Raw genomic sequence first — 15955 nt, 5'->3', positions numbered from 1 at the left:
CCAATAGTCTCTGAATTGTTTCCAATCAAGTTGCTAAAAATACAGGGGCTCTGTACAAGAAGGGACAGAGCTGACTGTACTTCCTGAGGAGGCTCTAGTCATTCAATGTCTTCAGTACTGTGCTGCAAATGTTCTACAACTCAGTGGTGGCCAGTCTTATATTCTATGCTGTCATCAGGGTGAGAGCAGTTGAGGCCATGAAGATCGATAAGCTCAACAGGAAGGCTGGTTCTGTTCTGGGGGGTGGAACTGAACTCCATGGTGATTATGTCTGAGAGGAGGATGCTGCAGAAGCTACAGAGCCTTGTGGACAATTCCTCTCATGTCCTCCATAACATACTAGACAAACAGAGGAGCACCTTTAGTAACAGACTGATTCCACTGAGGTGCACCACTGAATGTGACAGGAGATTCTTTCTCTCTGTAGCTATAAGACTCTACAACTCCTCTTCCTTGTGTATATAAGTATATGGTTTCATTGCACATCTTAGTTTTGCACAATAACTTTTTAATGCACATTTTGTATTCTTTTTCATACCTTAATGCTTATCTTTTGTATTTTGAAGTATATATTTCTGACTGAGCAACCTTCTAACAATAATTTCCCTCAGGATAAATAAAAGTTTTGTCTTATCTTATCTCATCCTTCCTTAAATAAAAGGGCTAATATTGTAGACGGTATTTCAGGTCAATGTCCTATATGACTAAAGCATAATTTACGTCCTTTGCATCAGATTCCCTTTGCAATAATTAATAACATTCTGTTAGCTCTCCTAACTATTTGCTGTTCCTACGTGTCACTATAAATCATGCACTACGGATCAAATCTAGATCCTTCTAAATCTCAAAGTTCTGTAATCTCTCACCATTTAAACCATATATTTCTTTCTTTCATTAACCTGCCAAAATGGGCAGTTTTTCCACATTTTGCTCGATTTGTCATTTCTTTACCAACTCGTTTAACCAATCCATATAATTTTATAGCCTCTTTCTGTCCTTTTCACTATTTATCTGACACCTGTAAGGGAGCCTAGCCAGCAGCATCATCAGTGAGGCACCCATGGAATGAGTATCTTAGCACCCAAATTTTGGAAAAGGCACATTCTGGGTTGTCTGGAAGGTGCCTTAGAGGCTTGCAATCATATTTCCTGATGTTAGCAGAGTAGCGAAAGGAACAAACCAGCACAAAGTTTGTTTCTGTTGAGATTTTTCCACAAAGGCAGGGTGTGGAACTTTCTACTTTCTCCCCTAATTTATGACAACAATGGACATTATATGAATAATGATGCCATATAGTTTACAAGTAACATGAAGAAAATGCAAGGTTTGAACTTAAAAGTTCATAGAAATGTTGAGTCCAATCTTCCAATGTAACTTATTCCAATTAAAATTGAAAATAGACACAATGGTGTTAAAAAAAAGAACAACTAGACTCGACACAACAACACACACTAATTGCTGGAGGAGCTCAGCAGGTCAGGCAGCACCCATGGAAGTAAATGATAGTCAACACTTCGGGCGAAAACCCTTCATCAGGACTGGATAGCAACAGGGAAGATGTCAGTATAAGAAGGTAGGGGAGGGCAGGGTGAAAAAACTGTAAGATGATTGGTGAAGCCAGGTGGCAGGGTAAGAGGGGAATGAAGGAGGTGATAGGTGAAAAAGGTTAAGGCTGAAGGAAGAAGTTATTTGGTAGGAGAGGAAAGTGAACAATGGAAGAAAGGGAAGGAGGTGGGGCACCAAGGGAATGTAACGAGCAGCCGAGGAGAAGAGGTAAGGGGGCCAGAGTGGGGAATTAAAGAAGAGGAAAAAAAGATGAGTGGAAGTTACAGAAATCAATGTTTATACCATCAGTTTGAAGACTACCTGGATGGAATGTGAGATGTTGCTCCTCCAACATGAGAATGGTTCAAACAGGAAGCCATGGACTGATAGGTCAAAATGGGAAAGGAAATTGGAATTAAAATGGTTAACCGCCAGGAAATTCTGCTTGGCAGATGGAGCGGAAGTGCTCAACAAAGACTTCCACCCATCTACGTCTGGTCTCACCAATATAGCAGAGGCTGCATCGGGAACAATAGGTACTATAGATGACTTCAACAGATTTGCAGGTTAAGAGTTGCCACACCTATTTGATGCCCTGAATGGAGGCGAGCGAGGAGGTGAATGGGCAGGTTTAGTACCTCTTCTGCTTGCAGGTAAAAGTGCCAGAAGAAAGATTAGTGGGGAGAGACGAATGGGCAAGGAAATTTACATAATTCACTTCTAGTCCAGAAAGTTTGCTTGCAGGTACTGCAAGTAAATGGTAAAGCAAACAAAATGCAGGCTTTCTTTTCTGAAGGAATGAAGTAGAAATGTGAAAGGTGAAGGGGTTAGAAGTTAAGCTAACTCGTCTTAAGTTCTGTTAAAGCTGCAATTGTGGGTGGAGGTTTGATAAAATGGTGGGCGCAGCTCTCGTTTTAATGCAGACCAGCGCTGACGTAGTGGTGGTGGAGCGGGCCGAATCACAAGTCAAGTTTCCCGGAGCTGGGGGCAGAGATTTCAAAGGCAGGGTTCGATCATTTCTGAGGAATGAGGGGAAGGAGTGGTTGGATTTAAATGACTAATTAGTCCCTGACCCCCAGGGGAGAGTGAGAATTTTGAGTGTATCCATCCTTACTACTCTGGCGAATAAATGGAAAAATGCCCAGGCTCAAAGTCTCAACTACAGCAGGTTCCGACTGTTCTCTAGTATAACACCCACCCCTAAAGGGGAAGAGGAGTATGAGACTTGGGCAGAGCAGACCTCTCAGTTGTTATGACGTAAAGTGACAGAGATTGGTTGAGCGTTTGAGTGGGCAGGCTGCAGACATTGTGAGAGCAATCAGATTGCAGTATCCCCTAGCAACCATGAGCAATTACATGCAAGCACTGGAAAGCTCTTTTGGCCTGACAGAAAGCCCAATGGAGCTCATGGCAGGGTTTCAGAACATGTGTCAGGAGAAGGGGGAGAAGCTTTCTGCTTACAATTTTCAGCTAGAGAGGCAGCTAAATTGCTTGTGGCGCAGAGGGGTCATTCAGGCGGCTGAGTTGGATCAGTTAAGAGTGGACCAGATAGCCAAGGGTGCCCAGTCCCAGGACTTGATTGCTTGGGGTCTCCAACAGTCTCGTAAGATGCACCTCCACCACCCCCCCCCCCCCGCCTTTGGTTGACCTGATCAGAGAGGTATGAGAGGCGGTCAGAGGTACAGGAGGCCTCCGTCAGCAGGGTACAGTCCTCGGTAGTGGTCCCCTGCGGTGAAGTGACCACAGATCGCCTACCCTGGGGAGCGCCAGAGGAGATTGTGGTAGAGTTGAGAACTGAGATGTCTTGGCTGTTATCCTCATATGGAGCTGATGGGTGGGGGGAGTAGATCCCTCAAGGGGACGAACAATGCAGAAGGCTACTGGCAACAGGTGTCACGTGAGGAGAGTGACCCCCCGGGTAACATAAGTAGGGAGAGTCATGGGGAAAATTTAAGAGGAGACCCAGTAAGGGAACAGCCTGGAGTCCCAGCAATATACCAAGGAACCCCCGAAAGCAAAAGGCCCTATTCCTGAAGGCTTAGTGAGACCATGTTCCAGTGTGTCGCTACAGATAGAGGAATTTATGCTAAAGCCATACTTGAAAGGGGGAAGTTAACCGCTGAGTAATTCAACTTCGGGGGACTCCCTGGTTCCTGTGGGTTGGAAGAGGAGGTTGGTAGAGAAGATGTTGAAGCTGGAAGGTGTCTTTTCCTCTGACGAGTTTGATGTGGGTTGTTTCAAGAGCACTCATCTCACTATCCGGGTGACCGAGGACACCCCTTATAGAGAGAAGTCGCGGAGACTGGCCCCTGAAGAGGTGGAAGATATTCAGCAGCATTTGTGTAAGTTGAAGGAAGCTGGGATCATCACCGAGTCCCGAAGCCCCTATGCCTAGTAGTGGCCCGAAAGAAGAATGGGAAGGTACGGATATGTATGGAGTATAGGACTCTGAACAGGCGCACTGTCCCTGACCAGTATATGGTCCCGAGGATCGAAGACGCGCTGGCCTGTCCGAGTGGAGCAAAGTGGTTCAGTGTGCTGGAGTGGATATTACCAGATCCCCATGAGTGAGACCGACAAAGAGAAGACAGCCTTTATATGTCCCCTGGGATTGATCCAGTTCGAAAGGATTCCCCAGGACATATTGGGAGCCCTTGCAACCTTCTAGTGGGTCATAGTGAAGATAGTGAGGGATATGAACTTGCTTGAGGTATTGGTGTATCTGAATGATCTCATAGTGTTTGGAGCAGGCAGTTCCAAAATACAATAGCGTGGCACAATAGTTTTGTGCTGTCAAAGTCAATCCTATGGCCATTGCAAATGCAATGTTCTGCTACCACCGATTTCTCTGGGTAGCCCAAACGGATACACATCCTGAGATCCCATATTTCAATTGTAACAAGGGTGGGTCAGCAGAAACCTGATTAAATGAGAACTAACCAATCAGGAGGGATGGACAATGGGAGTATAATTACCACCGAACTAGTCAAGTCCAGGCATCATCCCGAATGAAGATGGGAGAGTTTGTCATCGAAAAGTTGATTGAAGTCAATACCTGTACCCAGCTGGAAGCCCGAGAAGAGTTTATTTGTCACATACGCCAGGAAAGCACGAGATCCTTTTTTTAGAAAGGACCAGTTTAGAAAAACATCCTTCTGGTGCTCAGGTTGCACTTCTCTTACTTTAGCTTCCTGGATGTCCCCATGGTCAGTGTTAAGTTTTAAGGAACATAATAAAAGATAATGGAGAGGCAAAGAGAGTTAGTGAAGAAAATTCAAAGCTGAAGACTATCTGTGCATTAAAATTTGAAGTTTCCTCCCTAAACCTCACTACGTCTCTGTCCGCATTTAATATTTTCCATAAAATCTAATTCCTTGACCAAGTTTTTATACTAAAATAAGTCCTACAGTGACTAAGTCTCGAGAAGTATTCGTGGTATTTTTGTTCTTGAAGGTAGCTTTAAAGCGGTTTCATATTTCTCACACAATTACAGGAAGTGTTGAATACAGTATTAAATTGTTAGCTAAGGTTAATTCAACAATGCTTACTCTGCACAACTAGAAAATGAAGCAAAATGTCACTAGGGTTTGGTAATATTTAATAATTTGCACAATTACAGTTAGGTGTATAATATAATTTTCTGTCATTTGATGATTGTGCAGCTCTCAACGATCTCCAGTTCAACACCCAATTCAAAATACTGTATACATTGATTCAAATATGCAATTAAGTCACTCCTTGGCAATAACCACAAAGAATGTTTTGGTGACTACCAACTACAATTTATTATACTAACTCTGAGCAATCAAATACAAGAGATGCACCATTACATTGAATTTAGTTAGTTCTGGCAGATTAGTTAAAAGACAGTTAAATGATTAACTACTTACTGGAGGACCGACAAGGCCAGGTTCTCCTGAGTCACCTCGAGGACCCTGCTCGCCCTGTCACAATTATAGCAAAGAAAAAGACAACTTAAATTCCAGATCATGTCTCACAATAGTTTGGCTTGCAACAAAAGTGTATTGTTACTGTGGATCAATGCTCAAATTGGATGTGGAGTTGAATATTACATTGGGTCTAAAAGTAATTTTTCACTGTTAGCATAACCCTCAACCAGAATGATCAGATGAAAAAGGTTTCCTTTCTCCAGTGGTTTAGATCTCCATTGTGAAATTAATTTAAAGTTGATAGCTTCAATACCTTTAGGGAACAGTTTGATGAACATAAACAAAAAAGAATAAGAAAAGATATGGAGACAACTAAGAAATATAGAGTGGCAGAATTTTCATGTGGATAATGAACTCACATTAACAGTTGTTCAGGTTTTGTTTTACAATGACAAAAGTTTGAGGTTTTTGTCATTTCAATATGGATATGAGGATCATGCTTTTTCTAAAATGTTTTTATCTCTTAATGTTGGTATGTGTCATGCAGCAGCTTTCCTGAACAGCAATTCCTCAAATGTGAGCCTGCAAGATGAATGCAATTTAGTCATTTCTAGCATATGGTTCTTCCCACCCTTTTTCTAATCTCTGAAAACTAAAATGTGAGCAGAGTTCCATCCAATTGGTCACTCAGGTTGGGCACTGAACTAACAACTGTCCACTGATGCCAAGGCATATTTATTGAATAGACATGAAAGATATGGGTTGCACGGCAAGGCTCTGAGTAAAGAAAGGAAATTATTGATGAAACTTAAGCAAGTTGGAGACAGCAGAAACAGTTATTACAGCTTTCTAACTTGAGCTTACATTACCTTACAAATAACATATCACCTGCAACAATGAACTTTAGAGGAAGTCACCAGTTGAGGAGCCTTCTAGCCAACAGTCAGGCATGTGACCATGTGAACCACAAGTTGACATTCACACTTATGATGCCTTGCAATGCATAATGATTATTGTGTGACAACTGTGGAAAGCTAAACTGAGAAATCTAATCTTGTCAATTAAAGGCGGAAAGTGATTTGGCAACCTTCCAAGTGGCTGGGAATAGGATTCCAGTAACTGGTGCATAGCTCAAATGGACAACACGTAGCTCCTATTTTATGTCATCCTTCACTAACTGAATGACCTAATGGTTTCAGGAAAAGCAAAATATAAAACTCACTGTTTGAATAAAAATATTCTTGTGATATGCTGTCATTACAAGCTTGCTATTTATTGAATGTTCGAGTTATCCTTAAAATTCTCACATTGATATGGTTAAATCTGAGGACATGAAGTATTTCTAAACAAAAAATATATTAACAACAGTAGACATGTCCATGAATTAATTAGAAACAAGATATTTGAAAGAAATAATGAAAATTATACATTAAATGTTAAACACAGGTCCATATTAATATAACTTAAAACTAACTCACAGGTTTACCGGGTGATCCCATTGCACCAACCAAACCAGGGGGACCTTGATTACCCTGTCATAAAACAAGAACAATCAACACAAGTAAGAGAAAAGGTTGCTTAAAATGATTGTAAATAAGCACACAACATACAGTAATAGTAAAAATGTTATCCTTTTGTTCAGTGTGAACAATATTTTAATTTAGAAGAAATTAATGATTTATTTCAGTCATCTCACGAAAGAACTAGTTCATCATTTCTCCGAAGTATTTGAAACTTCAAGTATATTTAATTAACTGAGCTTTGTGACTTGCTATTCTTTCAGTTTCTTTCAAATCGAAGTAAATCTGGAATGAATGAAGATTATTCACTCTATCCAGCTTTCACTCTGACTAATGCTGTCTTCAAGTCACTCCTGTCACAGACCTTCCATAATCTGAGCTGTAACAGATATTAACGCATACGATATTCTGAAGAAGGGGACTGAAAAGTTTCTTTTTTTGTATGAAAACAAATCATGGAAAATTCCAAATTATCTAGGTATAATATTGCAGCTGTTACACATCTATTGTGCTTAGCACAATGCTGTACAGCACTGGCTATAAGATTGGGGTACGATTCCCAGTGCTGGCTATAAGGAGTTTGTATGTTCTCCCTGTAATCAGATGTTCCGTTTCCTCCCACATTCCAAAGACATACAGTTTAGGGTTATTAAGTTGGTGCCCAAAGCATGGTGACACTTGCGGGCTGCCCAGCAGAATCCTTGTTGATCTTATTTGACACAAATGATGCATTTCCCTGCATGTTTTGATGTATGTGTGACAAATAAAGCTATGTTTTAATCTTTTATCTTTATATCAGATACCTTTTTTATGCTCATTGATTAGGAGCCATTCTGTTCCATCTTCTCCATAATATTTAGCCCAATGTATTTCTTATCGGATCTTAAGTCTCATCACTAAACCTACAATCATTTGTGTATTCTGGCAGTTTTTAACAAATTTACTTGAATTGTTTTCTATTCTGCTCATAATATCTCATACAAAAATGAAGATGTAGGCACAGAATGCAGGCAAAATATAATTCAAAAATACATTAAAAGCAATAAAATTGCAGTCACAATTAATAAAGTACCCACAGACAAAATACGAATTAGTTCTGTGCTGTGTAGCCTTCTCCCTGATTCATGCCCTCTGAAAGCATGTCAGATAATGGGGAATCAGAAACAATGGATTTACCCTAAATTTTAATATCATATTTTTAAATTGTGTAGCTTAGAATTTTTCATATTACGGTCTCCTTCCCTTTTGCTAAAATTTGTTATTCTATACAACAAAAATAATAAATTAAGAATTGGAATAAGCAGTTAATTGAAAATTTAAATTATTTCAGCATTGCAGGGATATTTAGAAAGAGAATAATTCCATACCTTTCCTCCAATTACACCTGGAAGCCCTGGAGATCCAGGCAAACCCTAGAGAATAAAAAGTATGTTGAACAACAAAAAAAATCTTCCTTAAATGTCACAACAGCTTATTAATTAAATATTGGATTAAATATAAATCATTGTACAGTTGATTCCCAACTCCAGCCAAATGGATATTTCAAGTAGGAGTAACAATCTCAGCTAGAACCAGTTTAAGAAAGTGTTAGTCAAAAGATGGTTTTAAACTTTTTTCAATTGCATAGACAAACAGATGCTCTGGACGTCAGATTCCCTGGCTAGAGTAACCTGTGAGCATTGCATATCACCTGAAATATTAACATTTACTTCCCATAATGCTACTGGCCAGCCTTGTTTAGTGCCCTGAATGTAATTGCTAAAGAAACTATTTTATTGTTTTTTTAAATAATTTTTTTATTAGTTTTTCAAAACATTTTACAAAATTAAAAACCCCAATTCCCAATGAGGAGCATTAGTACAGTGCAAGATTAAGCATACAATAACAATATGCTACAAAGGAAGAGAATTTAACAAAAAAGCACCTAAATTAAAGACAAGTGAGCTTAGTGTCCTCCCCAAGCCCCACAACACAAGAAAAAAACAACAACTCCAGACCAACCACCACACAGTATAAAGAGTATAAGTCCGGACAGTCAAACTCCCAGACTGTGAATACACTTAGCAACAGAGGATAATAATGCCTACTACCAGAAAAAAAAGGGAGCTGAAAGCAAGGGACCGAAAAGCAGAGAAAAAAAAACCCTAGTCAAGAGGAAGGTTATGAAAGTACTCGATAAAAGGTCCCCAGACTTTATGGAACTTTAGATCCGAATTAAGAACTGAATAATTAATTTTTTCGAGGTCCAAGCAGGCCATAATGTCGTTAAGCCATTGCGCATGAGTGGGCGGGGCAACATCTCTCCATCTAAGGAGGATCAAGCATCTCGCCAGGAGAGAGGCAAAGGATAGTATTCGGCATTTGGTCGGACCCAAATGTAAATCTGTCTCGCCCCAAAAACCGAACAGAGCAATTAAGGGGTTAGGTTCTAGGTGCCGATTCAGAATACCCGATAATGTAGTGAAGACATCTTTCCAGAATTTCTCCAAGCTAGGACAGAACCAGTACATATGGATGAGAGAGGCCACACCCCTCTTGCATTTATCACAGAGCGGACTAATGCCAGGGTAGAATCAAGATAGTTTAGATTTAGACAAATGGGCTCTATGAACAATCTTAAACTGTAAGAGGCAATGGCGAGCACAAAGGGAGGTTGAGTTAACCGATTTGAGAACTGAGTCCCAGCTCTCCTCAGATAAGGAGTTATTTAAATACTGCTCCCAAGCCATTTTAATTTTATCCACAGGGGCCCGTCGTAAGGCTGCTAGTTTATCTCGGATAATTGAAATTAAACCTTTACCTAGTGGATTAATGGAAAGAAATAGGTCCATAGCATTTTTCACAGGCATTTCAGGAAAGTTAGGAATTAAAGGAGCAGTAAAGTGTCGGATTTGGAGATATCTGAAAAAGTGAGCGTTAGGCAGGTTGAACTTAACGGAGAGCTGCTGAAAAGAAGCGAAGCGGTTATCAATGAAGAGATCTTCAAAATGTCTAATGCCCTTCCTGTACCAAACATGGAATGCTGAATCGTACGTAGTAGGTAAAAAAAGGTGATTATGTGCAACAGGGCTAGAAACGGAAAACCCCTGGAAACCATAGCATTTCCTGAACTGAGCCCATATACGCAAAGTGTGTCTAACCAGAGGATTAGCTATTGATCTGGGCAGACTGCTAGGGAGTGCAGAGCCAAGAAGTGCAGATATAGATAATTCTTTAGTGGAGCTCAACTCCATTGCCACCCAGTTAGGGCACTCGGGTTGACCATGGAAGAAAGACCAGAAGGCAGCACAACGTATATTAGCTGCCCAGTAATATAAGCGAAAGTTAGGTAAAGCCATGCCACCCTCTTTTTTAGATTTTTGGAGGTGGATTTTATTAATTCTAGAGCGCTTATTCTGCCACAGATATGACAAAATAATAGAGTCTAAGGAATCAAAAAAAGATTTAGGAATAAAAATTGGGATAGATTGAAATAAGTATAAAAATTTGGGGAGAACATACATTTCAACAACATTAATACGACCTACCAAGGACATAGAGGTGACCATTGTACCAGACTCTGTTTTATAGCATATGAAAGATTGACAAAGTTTTCACGAAACAGATCTTTAAACTTCCTTGTGACTGTAATTCCAAGATAAGTAAATTGATTATGGACTACTTTAAAAGGGAGATCATGAAATATTAGTTCTTGTGCTTCTTTATTAATTGGGAAAAGTTCACTCTTATGTAAGTTGAGTTTATAGCCAGAGATCTGGCTAAACTGGTCAAGAAGTGAAAACATTAGAGGTAAGGATGTAGACGGATTTGAGAGAAAGAGTAATAAGTCATCAGCATAGAGAGAAACTTTATGCTCAACACCCCCTCTCCAAATCCCGGTCAATTCAGGACAATTTCGAAATGCTATCGCCAGAGGTTCTATAGCCAAATCAAAGAGAAAGGGACTTAAGGGGCATCCCTGACGGATGCCACGTTTGAGATTAAATACTTGGGATTTCTGAAAATTAGTTAGAACAGAAGCAGTAGGACACAGGTACAGCAATTGGATCCAAGAGATGAAACTTTGGCCGAGGTCAAATTTTTCTAAGACTGCAAAAAGGTAGTTCCACTCTATACGGTCAAATGCTTTCTCCGCATCAAGGGAGATAACACATTCAGGAGTCCCAGTTGGAACTGAGTATAAAATATTAAATAGACGCCGAATGTTAAAAAAGGGAGACGATTTTTAATAAAGCCTGTTTGGTCATCAGAGATAATGGAGGGAATAACGGTTTCTAATCTATGAGCCAACACTTTAGCTAAGATCTTTACATCAACATTGAGCAGAGAGATCGGCCTGTACGAGGAACACTCTGTTGGGTCTTTGCCCTTTTTTAAAAGAAGAATAATAGATACCTCATTGAAAGTGGGTGGCAATTTGCCGTAATTAAACGAGTCAGATAATACTGAAAGTAACTGAGGAGAAAGAAGTGAAGAGAATGATTTATAAAATTCCACAGGGAACCCATCAGGTCCAGGAGATTTCCCTGAGGACAGTGCAGAAATTGCAAAAGATATTTCTTCTGGTGATATAGGTGCATTGAGTTTGGCTTTGAAATCAGATGAAAGTGAGGGGATATTCAGATTCTGTAAAAATTGATCCACAGAGATATTGTCATTCAGGGATTCAGAGGAATAAAGCCGAGAATAAAATTTTTTAAATGCGTCATTAATTTCTAAATGATCCGATGTAAAGTCTCCGTTCTCCTTCCGGATCTTTGTAATATGTTGTTTGGCTTTGGAACGCCTCAGCTGATTGGCTAGGAATTTACCAGACTTATCCCCATGAATGTAAAAGCGGCTCTTGCTTTCGAGAAGTTGGCGTTCGACAGGTTGAGTGGACAGAAGGTTAAATTTAGTTTGGAATTCAACGCGCTTCTTGTATAATTCAGGGTTCTTATTTTGGGCATATATTTGATCCAAATCTTTAATCTGGTTAATGAGGTCTGCTCGATCTGCACGGGATCTTCTATTGAGATTTGCTGCGTAAGAGATTATTTGACCCCTCAGATATGCTTTCATGGCATCCCAGACAATCTGGGATGGCACTTCAGGTGATGTATTAGTGTTAAAATAAAAGGTTATCTGGTCCTTAATAAATTTTATGAAATCATCATCCGATAATAAAGTTGAATCGAACCGCCAGTGTTTTTTCCTCTGAGGGAGACCAGGAAAGGTCAGAGAAGGGTAATTGGGGCATGGTCAGAAATCAGTATACTCTGATAGTCACAAGAGTGGCAAATGGGATAAGTTGGTTATCGAGTAAGAAATAGTCAATTCTAGTGAAGGTATGGTGAACATGTGAGAAAAAAGAATAATCTCTCTCCGTAGGATGGAGGAAACGCCATATATCAGAGATACCAAAATTAGAGAGAAACGATTGAATAGCTAAGGCAGATTTAGTAGGTGATCTGGTAACAGAAGACGATCGGTCCAGTTTAGGATCCAACCAACAGTTGAAGTCACCACCCAGTATAAGAGAGTATGAGTTTAAGTCTGGTAGTGAGGAAAAAAAATGTTCAAAAAAGTTAACATCAAAGTTGGGGGCATACAGGGAACTATTTTATTCTAATAAAATGGAACACAAATAATTATATAATAGTACTTTATAAAGTATATTTATTGGAAAAATTGGAAATCCATCTGCTTGTATATGTTGAGAACCTTCATAACGATAAAGCAGTACAAGTATTCCTTTGATTAGGGTATATCTGGCTTAATTCTACATTCTGTAGCATTCATTGTCTTCTATCTCCTTATTTTTGTCTTACACTAATTTCTTTTCACAGTAGGTGTTTTTTGATCTGCTACCTTTACAGCACAAATAGTTTTTGACAAAAATAACGTAGGAAATATTATTGTTTTTGTCTGCAAAAGGAATTGTGACATTCCTTATCCTTTAGCAAAAATGCAAGACAAAGCTTCCAAATATTTCTACTCACTATTCTCAAATATTTGCCCTCTGTGTTTTTTCCCCAAAGTACCTGTCCGCCTCTAATTTCTATTCTTTAGGTCCTGGAGTGCCCTTTTCCCTACCAATTTATATGTCCAATACTTCCTTATTGAAACCTTTCAATCTGAAATACTGAGACAATCTAAGTAAAAGGCACTTGAGATTCTATGTGACTGGGTGTGAATTGCTTTGTCGCCATTCACTCCAACATTTTCCAACATACCATCTTCCTCCATTTACTCTCTGTATTGGTATATTTCTACAGAGTCAGCCTTACATTTCCCCTGCCTCACCACAGCAGTGCAGTAAAATAGCCAGCCCAACCCCAATACCATCATCAGAACAGGTCATTCTGTGCCTTGACTACCAGAAACTCCACGATTTTGCTGTTTATCTCTCAAAGAGTCTAATAGCAGATGACAGCAGCATCCCTCAACCATGCTGAGCATGAGGCCATGGCAGAAAAGTTCCTTACCACCACAGCTAAGACATTACAATCTCCTCACACAAGTGAAAATCTGATTTCTGACTTTGCCATCCACAGACTTCAATTTTCAATAGTTTTGTAGTTGTTCTCCTGAGAGCTATACTACCAAAACAACGCTAGTCCTGCTCAACTGTCCATGCTGACTTGCAGTTCCTGTAATGATCCTCCGTATCTGGGAAAATCAACATCCTCATCAACAAATCCATGGGCCTTGTCTCAATTCATCACCATTCTCTGTTGATTCTTACCACCCTCCATTCTTCCCTTGGAAGCTGTGTTTTCAGCTCAGCCCCATTTCCATCTACACACTGTGGACCACCCTACCGGCTTGGCTGACATCCCCAGGGCCAGTGCTGCTCCGGAAGCATGTGAGGAGCAATAAATACTCCCCGCTGGTCGAGAGGGTTCATCTTCTACATGCGAACCCCCAGTATGCCTACGTGGTCTTACCTGATGGGCAGGAGGACATGGTCTCCGTCCGCGACCTGGCGCCCGCAGGAGCAGCAGACCACTACCCCGAACACTCCACGGTAACTATGAACCCTGTACCCGAGGTGACACCGCGCACACCGAGCCATACACAGACTCCTCATGACACTCCTATACCGGGTGTCTCGCACGCGCATATACCAGGCGCCTCGCACATGCATGAGGGATCACTGACACCTCCAGTTAGGCCGGAACCAGCACAACCACCGTTTCCGGTGCAATCACAGCCGGTGCTACATAGATCGCAGCGACAGATTCGACCACCTGATAGACTTAACCAGTAAATATACTTGTAAGAAATTTCGCCCCATGGGGACTCTCTTTTAAAACAAAGGGGGGGTGAATGTGGTGAACTACATATACCTGTCTGGACACACCCCCCCCCCCGACTGCTCCTGTGGCTCCTCCCATGGACCCCGGTATAAAGGCGATTGGGGACACCGCCCCGGCCTCAGTCTCCAGGATGCAGTGTGGTGGTCAATTGCTGCTTGTTCTTTCTTCCAGCCAATAAAAGCCTATATCTCACCTCATGTCTCGGAGAGTTATTGATGGTGCATCACACACAATTTAAAATCTCCACCAACCACCTCTTATGCAACACTTCCAGTAATTTCCTTAACAGTTCTCTGCCTGATTAGACTACTGCTTTAATAAACATGACTCTAGCAGCCTATGGTTTTGTACAGATAAAACTTGTACCTACAGGCAGACCTCGAGGTCCTGCTTCACCTTGAACACCCGGCTTGCCAGCTACACCCTGGAAAGATCAGAGGCAGAAGGGTTAATTACATGTGACTAATCTAAATGACTAATTGCAAGATGAAACAAAGATTATAACATAGTAAAGGTTTACCTTTGATCCGGGCATTCCAGGAATACCATCTCGTCCATCAATACCAGGTAAACCCTAATGAATAAGATAAGAGTTTCTGAAACACTATGCTTGGTTATCATATATAAAAAAAATACTACAGTAGGTTAAGAAATGCAGGAGAGTAACAGGGTTCAAACAATGGAGAACTTGCCATTTGCAATAACTACAAGAACAGGAGTTGTTGGAAGGACTCAGTAAAACAATCAACATTTGAGGAGAGATACATTAATCTCATGCTTCTGGCAATTCTAACAGAACATTAATTTACTCCATCTCTGTACAGTTACTATTATCTGGCCCTGAAATTATTTCACTGATATTTTTATTTCAGATTGCAAGATTAACAATTTATATTTAAAATTTCCAGTTTCATTTTGTATGGTTGTAGTTTGAGTTTTACTTTTGTAACAGTAGAAATGCAATGAATTTAAAAGATTTAACTTTTATATCATGGTTACCATGTAAAAAAAATGACAAAAAACATACTCACAGACTCTCCTTTAGATCCTGGAGAACCTCTAATTCCTCTGGGACCAGGGCGACCCTGCAGATAAAATAAAGAGGGACAATAGACTAAACAACACATACAAAATGCTGGAGGAACACAGCAGTTCAGGCAGCTTCTATGGAAATGAATAAATAGTTGATGTTTCAGGCCAAGGCCCTTCTTCAGGACTAAGTCATACATAATTTCCTCCACGCACACAGGCACCTGATGGTAACCCCTAACTAATCAACTTTGGAAAAAAATTAACTTTCCAGCCATGCCAGAAAGTCTTAGATGTGTGGGACCGGGTAACGATCAAGGTTGATGGACTTGTTAAGGCGTTGGTAATCACCACAAGGGCGGCAACCACCATTGGACTTAGGGACTACATGGAAGGGTGAAGCCCAGGGGCTACTCTGCCAGGTCTTTCCATGTTGACAAACTCAGCCTTCGTGGTTGCCAGCTTTTCTGGGTCCTGTGTACGCACACGGGCATGGACTGTGGTGCTCAACCCCTTATTTTGTTACTGTACTGGAGAATGGGGGCTTGGTGAAGTTTGGGAATTCGCCCAGCAGTCAAGTAAACTCACATGCGGTGGTGCATGCATTTGACCTACCGGGGGAGCAGGGTAACGACCCAAAGCCCTTAACTTCGACAAGCCAACAGCTCTT

The 15955-nt window shown here is 40.6% G+C and overlaps 1 protein-coding gene across 2 annotated transcripts in view; it reads right to left on the bottom strand.

The window, feature by feature from the left end:
- The window catches only part of col9a1b (collagen, type IX, alpha 1b), a 104991-nt gene that overhangs the window by 41061 nt on the left and 47975 nt on the right, over positions 1–15955 (bottom strand). For both annotated transcript variants that reach the window (XM_073056499.1, XM_073056500.1), the window contains exons 17-22: positions 15288–15341; positions 14777–14830; positions 14627–14680; positions 8323–8367; positions 6914–6967; positions 5436–5489 (exon numbers count right to left, since the gene is read on the bottom strand). In XM_073056499.1, coding sequence (XP_072912600.1) covers positions 5436–5489; positions 6914–6967; positions 8323–8367; positions 14627–14680; positions 14777–14830; positions 15288–15341 — 315 coding nt within the window. The remainder of the gene's footprint in view (positions 1–5435; positions 5490–6913; positions 6968–8322; positions 8368–14626; positions 14681–14776; positions 14831–15287; positions 15342–15955) is intronic.

The sequence above is a fragment of the Hemitrygon akajei genome, chromosome 9, assembly GCF_048418815.1.
Source record: "Hemitrygon akajei chromosome 9, sHemAka1.3, whole genome shotgun sequence".
Taxonomy (NCBI): Eukaryota; Metazoa; Chordata; class Chondrichthyes; order Myliobatiformes; family Dasyatidae; genus Hemitrygon; species Hemitrygon akajei.
This window is presented reverse-complemented; position numbering and strand designations above follow the sequence as displayed.